General features: G+C 30.8%; 1 protein-coding gene across 5 annotated transcripts in view; it reads right to left on the reverse strand.

Moving 5' to 3' along the window:
• LOC124430026 (potassium voltage-gated channel protein Shab) overlaps positions 1-10000 on the reverse strand; it is a 41291-nt gene that overhangs the window by 16586 nt on the left and 14705 nt on the right. For all 5 annotated transcript variants that reach the window (XM_046976055.1, XM_046976027.1, XM_046976019.1 and 2 more), the window contains 2 exons: positions 6496-7342; positions 5643-5941 (listed from right to left, as the gene is read on the reverse strand). In XM_046976055.1, the coding sequence (XP_046832011.1) occupies positions 5643-5941; positions 6496-7342 (1146 nt within the window). The remainder of the gene's footprint in view (positions 1-5642; positions 5942-6495; positions 7343-10000) is intronic.

Below are 10000 nucleotides of genomic sequence, written 5' to 3' on the forward strand. Positions count from 1 at the left end.
GAATAAAAAAATAAGAAAAAAGAAAAGAAATAGGAAGCGCGTTAATAATTTGTTTCAATAGATACACATACAGACACACACAATTAAAATCATACTAATATGTATATGTATATATATATATATATATATACATATACATATTATAATATAACAAATAGGTTAATGTATTTCTGTCTTTTTTTCTTTTCTCATGCATTAATAGTCGGAAAATAACGTAATTTACGTCATTTATCGAGTCACATTTTAATTATTATCATCATCATTATTATCAGGACTATTATTATCATTATTATTATTATTATTATTATTATTATTATTATTATTATTATTATTATATCATTAATAATAATATTACATACGTAAAATAACATATGATAATTTTCGTACATTTTATTTATTTATTTATTTTCTTTTTCTTTAATTGTTTATCTTTTATCCGTTCAATTTCTATTTGAAAGAGAAGTCAAATTTAATTTATAAGTATTTTTCATGTTTATTGTTGTTGTTGTACTTGTTATAGGAATTGTTGTAAATGTTGTCGAGTTCCAGTTTAAATAATATATGATAAATATGCAATGTGCGTTTAAATCTGATCTTCCATTAAAAAGGAATTAGCACTATCTTCTAAACTATATTATCCGACTGGGTAAGGCTAGGATTTGGGATTGAGGGGGTGGAGAAATCTGGGAGAATTTAGTTAGACGCTAGCGATGAGCTTCCGGCCGATTTCTCTCGAGTTTTTGTAATCGAGTTTTCGCTCATCGATTGGCTCTGAGAGAGAGAACACACATACGGCAAGGTCCGACAATAAGCAGGTAAATTTATCTCTGGGACGAATCTGTGTGTGCGGGCATAGCTTTTCTCAAGGTTGCTGGTCAATGCGCGCTGTCGGACATTGCCTGTAACATATCGACACGAAAAATCTGTCAGAGATATATGAGCGTCTAATATTGCGGGCGACCTTTTTTTAACCCTCTATAACTTGATTCAACTAATTATGTTACGTATACAGACACACACGCACGCACTCATATATCTGGATTTTTTAATAATTTTTTTTCTTTTCTTTTATTCAAATTTATTGTCAACAATTAACTCTTATTTCGAATGTTACTAAAGAGAAAAATTATTTAAGTATTATTTATAGGTAATAAGTATAATTATATTATATCAATTGTAAGTAATATATTGTTATATTTATAATAATAATAATAATGATTATTATTATTATTATTATTATTATTATTATTATTATTATTATTATTATTATTATTTGTAATATTACTTATATTAATATAATATAATATTTTATATAAATTATTTATAATATTATTTATATTAATATTATTGTATCATAATAAGTAATATATATATATATAAATATAAGTATACACATACACACGCACATACATACATATATAATTTTTTTATAAATACAAAAAAGGTATTGGATTATAGAGGGTTAATACAATCACAATGAAGTTCTCGTTAAATTTCACGTTTAAATTTTCGCTCAATCAAATATCAATCAAATATTCTTTGTAATTACTTTTATCGACGATGAAAGAGAATGTAAAAAAAAATAAAAACAAAATCAAAATAAAATTTATTAAAAATATTTCATAATGATTAATGTTCTGTAAGTTATTTATTCGATTGGTTCATTACTTTCGAGCGAAAATTATCCATCGATCCAAGATCTTTTATTTTACGAATGTTCATTCAATTGCAAGGATTGAACTTCAAAAAATAAAAACAAAAAAAGGAAAAAAGGAAAACTATTATACGATCAAAGCTTCTTGCTATCACAATAAATTTCCATCTCATCGACGACAATTACGGCAACTTCAATTATACACGACTTCGTATATTTATCGTTTGTATAAAAAAAACGAAAAAAAAATTAAGAAGTAAAAGAAAATAAATAAATAAATAATTAATTAATTAATAAATAAAGAAATGAATGAATGAATGAATAAATAAATGAATGAATATACAAATAAGGGAAAAAAGAAGTATTTCGATCTCGAGTATTGTGTGTTCGTGAATAAGTATATTTATGTGTAAAAACATGGTGTAGTGTTATAACATGTAAAAGTATGGTTGACGTTTATCTTATAGGAAAACGAATGCGCGAACGAGCGCGCGTGTATGTATATGTGTATATATATACAGAAAAAATATTATATCAAAATAGATAAGGAGAGAAAATCGTCGAGAAGATAAAGATGAAATTAGATATGATCGTTCTTTCGGGCTCTCCCGAGATCGTTGGTTCGCACACTAAAAAGGTAAAGACTTGCGCAGAAAATAAATAAATAAATAAATAAATAAATATAAGTAAATACCTCGTAGCTTATAACTATAACAAATTAAATTAACTATCTTTTTCATTGCTATAAACAAATTATCGTTTGATTTACAAACTACATTTTCATCGCGCAAGTCTCCTTTCGAATAAATCAACAATGTTACAAATCTGCTCGTGAGAGTTTGAACAGAGTAAAATTGATGTTTAAAAGAAAAGAAAAAAGTATGGATAAAAGAAATAAAAAAAGTAAAATAATAAAAAAAAAATAAAATAAAATAAAATACAAAAAAAATATCGATCTGTCTCTTATTTATAAAAAAAAGGAACGCGAGAGGACCGAACGCTTTTATACTTTGATGACATGCATACATAAAAGTATACATAGATAGAAGGATAGATGGATAGATAAATAGTTAAATAAATAGATAGATAGATGGATAGATAGATACATAGATAGATAGATAGATACATATATACATGTAGAAGCGAAGTCTTCTTTCACGAAGCTGATGTGCAAGATGCTATTTAGAATGTCATACTATTTTCAGCACGAACCTCTATGCATCTATATATCGAACACGCGTGGTAATTCTTGGACTTTGCAATCGTTAGAAACATTGCAATCAAGGCATTACTATTATTATATATAGAAGGTACATTATATATAGGTACGTACATATAGATATATATACATATGAAACTCGTAATAACGTTGGCAATCGAACCGTATGTATAAAAGAAACGATCGCTCTTCTCGCTTTCCTTAGGTAACAAGGAATAAATAAATTCAAATTGATATCGTATTAGAACGACGATAGTAATTATTTGAATTATATGAATTAGAAAATGACCATATATTTTTACGGCTTTTTAAAAAGCTATTTTGAAATCGAATTCGCCCGATAATTAAAAGTATTTCACGTAACAAAATAAAAATGATATTAATTATAACCATTAGTTAATTAATCATTATTAAATTTTATTAAATATTTCAATGTACTTGCAGATAATTTTTGTTAAAAAAGTTCTTGTTCGATAATATTGTTTAGAAATGTTGAATCAAAACACGAATAACGAAAATAAATAAAAATATTTTACTATCGATTAAAATGATAAAGGTCAATGCGCTCACTCCTATGTCATATTTTATTGAAATTTTAATATTTTTTCTTAAGTTATCTTACGCTTTTTTTTATATGTAAATATCGAAAAAAATGCAAATAATGAAAAAAACAAATACTGATCGACGGTAATACTGGCGATTAGAACGATAAGGGGTTAACGCACTATTTACGATATTTATCATATTATATTCAAATCTTATTAGATATATCTATATATTTGAAATATTAGATCATTATATTTGATAAATCGCTAATTAATGTAAAAACTTTTTCTTTTAAGGATCGTTTTTCGGAGTAGTTTAAAAATAAGTTTCAACATCGAAACGACATTGATTAGAGACGTTAATGAAGAATCAATGAAAGACTATAAATCATACCAAAGATTTTTTATTCGTCTCAATTTAGACTCAAATTTTCGAGCGTGCTCGATTAAAGGAACAAAGGAACAAACAAACAAACAAACAAATAAATAATTTCAAAATAAATAAATTAATCAATCTAATAAATAAAAATATAAATAAATGTATATATGTATATAGGTTTATATGTATATGGTGTCGATAATAAGCGCTGATATCTGGCTCCATCGCTTGTGTTGCCTTACGCTAGAGTATAAAAGCACAGGGGGCGGGAGCACTTAGGTCGAATTCATGCTAGCGACATAGTGCGACACACACCGATATTTTTGCGTAAAAAAGCAAACGAACGAACGAACAAACGTACAAACAAACGAACAAACAACGATCGTTCGTTCTGGGTTAAAACGCACGAAACGAGAAAAAACTACGAGAGAAGAGAAAAAAATAAAAATCAAAAAAAAAAAAAAGAAAAAAGATATAAGAAAATATTAGAAAAATATCTGTGCAACTTTGAATCCACGCCAAATCGTTCGTGTAATATACGTTGCTGATGATTTATTTGTAAAAATAACTCAAGTCAGAAAAATGTAATGTGTTTACATATAAAAAGATTCTACGATGTCATTGTAATACCTCCGAGAAGGAACAAATATTCCTAGGTTGAATTAAAAGTTCCTAGATGATCATTAAAAATCAATTGCTATTTTTTTCCAAACTTTTTAAGCTAATTTTTCTTTTATTTTTTCCAGAAACTATAATTGTAGCTGGACTCGTAGTTTGTACGATCTGAAATAAAAAAAAAAAAAGAAAAAAAGAAAAGAAAAAGAAATTTTCGTGTAAAAAATCTCGAAAAAAAGTAATTAAGTTTCAAAATAATCTAAGAATTTTTGACCCACCTAGGAACTTTTGGACCCATCCTGTACACGTACAATGTATATTTCCTTTTGTACACGTATACATTGTATGTAAATAAAAATTTAACATATGTATATGAATATGGATATAGATTTATATCTATTATATAATATTTGTTATATATATATATATACATATATTGTATGTATATGCAAACAAAAAGTAAACACACGTTGACAATTGCAATTTTTAACTCGATGCAATCCTGTGAAGAAGCAGGATGTTCCTGAAGATTAACGTCAATAAGGACAATGCACTTGAATGATTTTTTTGAAAAATGAACAAACCAAATCAAAGCAAAGCAGTACATCATATATATATATATATATACATATATATATATATATATATCATAGAAATGATAAAATATTGATCAGCCGAAAAAAATATATCTAAATTTTCATAAGATAAACGACGATACGTTCGCGGCCTTCCTGTGGTTTTATGCTCTACATTTTACAAAAAAGATACTTCCTTGGAAAAAATTAATAAAATTGGAAGCTATCTGCTTCGCTATTTTCTGACGAGCCTAATATTATTGTTCGATTCTCGATGATATATACCATTGATAGTTTATACATTTTTTTATATAAATACTTTTTCTATTTGAAACTATGTTCGATATTTCGGATATGAATTAAGCAAAAAAGAATTAATATCCAATTGAAAGTAATATCCTATACAAATTAATAAATATAAACAAATAAATGAATTAAAATAAACGATAATAAACAAAATAAATAAAATAATAAAATAAATAAATTAATAAATTAAAAAAAGGTATGTTTGATCGATTGTCGAGAATCGTTTAGGCTCGTGAATGACGTGAGGCTATTGGAAAAAAAGAGAAGAAAAAAAACAAAAAAAAAAAAAAGAAAATCTTTTCACGTTATAACTTTAATATAATTATAACAAATATTTGATGATACTTACGCTGGGTGTCGTATTTTCTTGATTCGCATTCTGTGCCGGTACCTCATCGTGGAAATAATCGTCATTCTGCGTCCCGGGTACACTCTGTGCGAAGTCCAAAAGACGACGATTCGGACTATCCGGTGTCGTCGGAAGGTCGTTCGGCAGATTCGGGAAGCAGGACGACGCACTACGGCGATGCCGGGAGAGACTGTAATGCTCATAGTTACGATAGCAACCTGGACCAGTTTGTGCGGGGCCCCGACCGCATGCTGATTCACCTTCCGTGCTGTTACCATCTACCCCAGACATATTGTGACCTGGAAATATGTATGTTAGAGAGCATCAGGAGCCTTGATCGAACGATTTATCACTTCTAATCGAATTTCGGTGCTAATGGTGCTGCTCGGTTGGACGTCGTTGAAGGATTCGATATATATATACACATATATATATATATATATATATATATATATATATATATATATGTATACATACACGGTGTTTATTTGTTAAATAAATGGTCAATTATAAGTATTCTTAGACTTTGGTAAAAATGTACGTTTATGACGTACATACATACATGTGGTCGATACATAGGGTTATTTTTTGTTTTGTTTTGTTTTTTCGTATTATGGGTAAAACAATGTCAAGACCAACTATTTCTTAAACACCTTGTATTTAAGAAAAAGTGCAGATACGAAGTATGACGTGCGAAAGGAACATGCTTGCGGATTATCGTTTCGTGACTTGCTCAGTGATTAGGTCATCGAGTAGTTGACGTTTGAAATAAAAATAAAAAGAAAGAGAGAGAGAGAAAGAGAGAGTCACAAGGTCAATGTTGTCCATGTTTCGTCGACGGTCCGTCGCTTACCAGTATCAACGATGACGTCGATAAGGTCCATGCTCTTGGCGAAAGCATCCCTCAGATTGATGTGATGAAAGGAGACGATGCTGCCCTCTCTCTTAGCCCTCTCAAGAGCTTCCCGCCTCTTAAGGGCCTTCTCCCGTCTCATCTGATTCTTGTAAAACTCAGCGAAGTTGTTGACGATAATGGGAATGGGTAACGCGATTACCAGGACACCACATATACAACACACACTGCCGATCACCTTGCCGAGCGGGGTCGTGGGGTAGATGTCGCCGTATCCGACGGTGGTCATCGTGATGCCTGCCCACCAGAAGGTCTCTGGAATGCTTATGAATTTGGTCCCGGGCTCCTCCTTCTCAGCGAAATAGGCGAGACTAGAGAATATGAGGACGCCCATTGCCAGGAAGAGCATCAGCAGGCCCAACTCCTTATAAGAGTTACGTAGAGTGAAGCCGAGACTCTGTAGCCCGGTCGAATGGCGAGCCAACTTCAAAATTCTTAAGATCCTCATTATACGAAATATTTGGACTACCCTGCGTACATCTTGGAATTGGTCGGTCGCATTCTTGTTAGTCTCGACCAGGAACAGGGATACGTAGTACGGCAGTATAGCCAACAGATCGATCACATTAAGACCGCCTTTGAAGAATTTCCATTTGTCCGGCGAAGCACTGAACCTAAGCACGTACTCGAGGGTGAACCATGTTATACACACGGCTTCCACCATAGCAAGCTGTGGATTGTCTTGAAAGTTCCCCTTCTCATCATTCACTTGCATACTAGGAATGGTGTTGAGAGTTAGTGCGATCGTCGAAAGCACAATAAAGAGTATTGATATCACAGCTATCACCTGGAAAACCGACGTTCAACCGGTCAAACGTTAAGTTTGATCGTTTGCCTAATTATATACTCCTCTAAAAAAACCTTCAATTGCTAATGTCGACATTTACTTTCGCTCCTTTCCATCTAATTCTTGATTAATAATACCTAACGAAGACCTCCTAAGACGTAACAGTCAGAGAGAAAGAGAAAGAGAGAAAGAGAGAAAGAAAGAGAGAGAGAGAGAGAAAGTGAGAAAGTAAAAAAAAGGAAGAGAATAAGAATGAGAATAAGATTACGTATCACAAAGAAAGACAGAGAAAGAGAAAGAGAAGGAGAGAGAGAGAAATAGAAATACAGATGAAACGAACGATAAATTCGAGTAGTATAGTACCTATAAAACCAGAAGATTCTCTTCTGACTCTCGAATTTCCTCCAATATTTTAACGATAAATTACAAATATGTGTGATACACAAGCGTAGCTATCAAAAAGAAGATGAAGAAGAAGAAGAAGAAGAAGAAGAAGAAGAAGAAGAAGAAGAAGAAGAAGAAGAAGGACAGAGGAAATGAAAGTTACTTCAAAATGTTCCAACAAAGTGGAGTGTTCCCTCTTTCCTCCTTTATTCAAAAATACGACGGAAGCCATAACCAAAAATGGTATACACAATAATAAGCTCTTTCGTATTACGAAAAGCGATGTATAACGGTGATTATAAAAGGCTGTTAAGCTGCAGAGATTAAAAAAATTATATGCTGTATAATATAATCTAGAAAAAATGTTCTTTTTTTCCTTCCGCGCAAAAAAATGGCGAATCGAAGCGAAGCGACAACTATCGGAAGATGATTGAAAATACGAAATATGTGTGTATCTGGCGTTGAACAAAAGGATTTATTAAAGAAGCAAGAGAAATATGCTTGAATTATAGGAGAAATCTTAAGCTGTCCTTTTCATTTTATTCAAAGATATATAAACGCGATAAGGAAAAAAGAAAGGACGATGAAAAAAGAAGAAAAAAAAGAAAAAACAATACGAAGAATACAAAAACAATACGAAGAATACTTCTACGAAGAATACAAAATGATGATGAATTTGGTCTATATCGATAAGAGAAGTAATGAGTTGAGATATAACGGTGTACTTATGATGTATACATATATTTTTTTTCTTTTCTTTTTTTTTTCTTTCCACATATTTGAGACGTGTAAAAGTGCGAACGATGGGCCAGCATAAAAAAGATCACTAACGGACTAGGAAAAGATTTGAAGGAAGAACAAATATATATGTGTATGTGTGTATATACATACAAACACACACATATATTATATATATATTGCCTTCGTGTATGTATATATATATATATATACGCGAAGGCAACGGCAATAACAACGACAACAGTAAAAAAGGACGGATATTTTCATTTCCCATGGATTTGTATGGGTCGTTTTTTTTCTTTTTCTTTTTTTTTGTCTTTGTCGTTTTTCGTTTGAGGATGGAAAAGAAGAGGGATGAAGGCGAATTTCTCTATCCGATATTGCGCAAGAAAGACATCAGGCGCAATTAGAAGGCAAATATTGGACGCTTTAAAGCAGCAGCACCGAGAGGAGTGGCTCGTCGTTTAAAGGCAGTCTGCCCGACGTCGCTCGACTCACAAAAAATATGTTTTGCACGTTGTTCGGCAAGCGTATTGAAGAAACATCATTTATTTATTCCCTTCAAAACCCCGCTCCCTCTGTCTCTATCAATATTATTATCCCACCCCGTACGCCACACGCTAGCTATCTTTATATACATGTTCTTTATTAACTGAATTCCTCCTGGGTATAATAAATCTGGCTTAAAGCACAGTGCGGAATATAAATCCCAACCACCAAAAAATATATCACCCTTGATATCTATGTAATATGTAAATATATATATATAGATATAATTGATTTATTTAATCGCGCTTTTTTTATATATATAGTCTTCGTCGCGTCGTCGGTGCAATCGCTACAATGCGAAATCAATTCGTAGACATAAGGGTTATAGCAAAAATTATGTTGTTTTTAAAATGCAAAAAAGTAAGAGGCGCTCGTTTCGCAAATTTATAATTACGGATAACCGAGCTAATTCGCCGTCTCGTGGTCGATTAAATCATATCAAATCAAATTTTAATTTATTATTAACATCGTTCAGATTATATTCTAATGATTATTTGTAAAATTTTTAAACGAATACAAAAGTTAGAATTGATTTTGATCTTTGTTAATCGTTAATGATCAACAAGATTTTATTCCTCGAGACGGCGTTTATTGTATCTAACATTCGCAAAGTTTTAATTATTTGTAAATATCGAGCAAATTTGCCGTCTCGTGGTCAATCAAATCGAACTAATTCTGAAGATAGTGTTAAAATCGTTCAAATTAAATTTTATAATTACTTGGAAATATTAATACGAAGAGAGAGAAGATGAGAAAAAGAGAGAAAAAGAGAAAGAGAGAGTAGATTATAATAATCGTTTTTCATTCTTAACGATCAACTCGATTTTACTCTTAATGAGACGACTTTGTTCTATAATCTGTATCATTCGCAAATTTGTAATTATATATAATACCGAACAAATTTGTCATCCTATGGTCAATCAAATCAAACTAATTTATATTAATTATTCAATAATTACTTTTTAAATCTATTTTAACATAAAGTGA

Source organism: Vespa crabro, chromosome 1 (assembly GCF_910589235.1).
Source record: "Vespa crabro chromosome 1, iyVesCrab1.2, whole genome shotgun sequence".
NCBI lineage: Eukaryota > Metazoa > Arthropoda > Insecta > Hymenoptera > Vespidae > Vespa > Vespa crabro.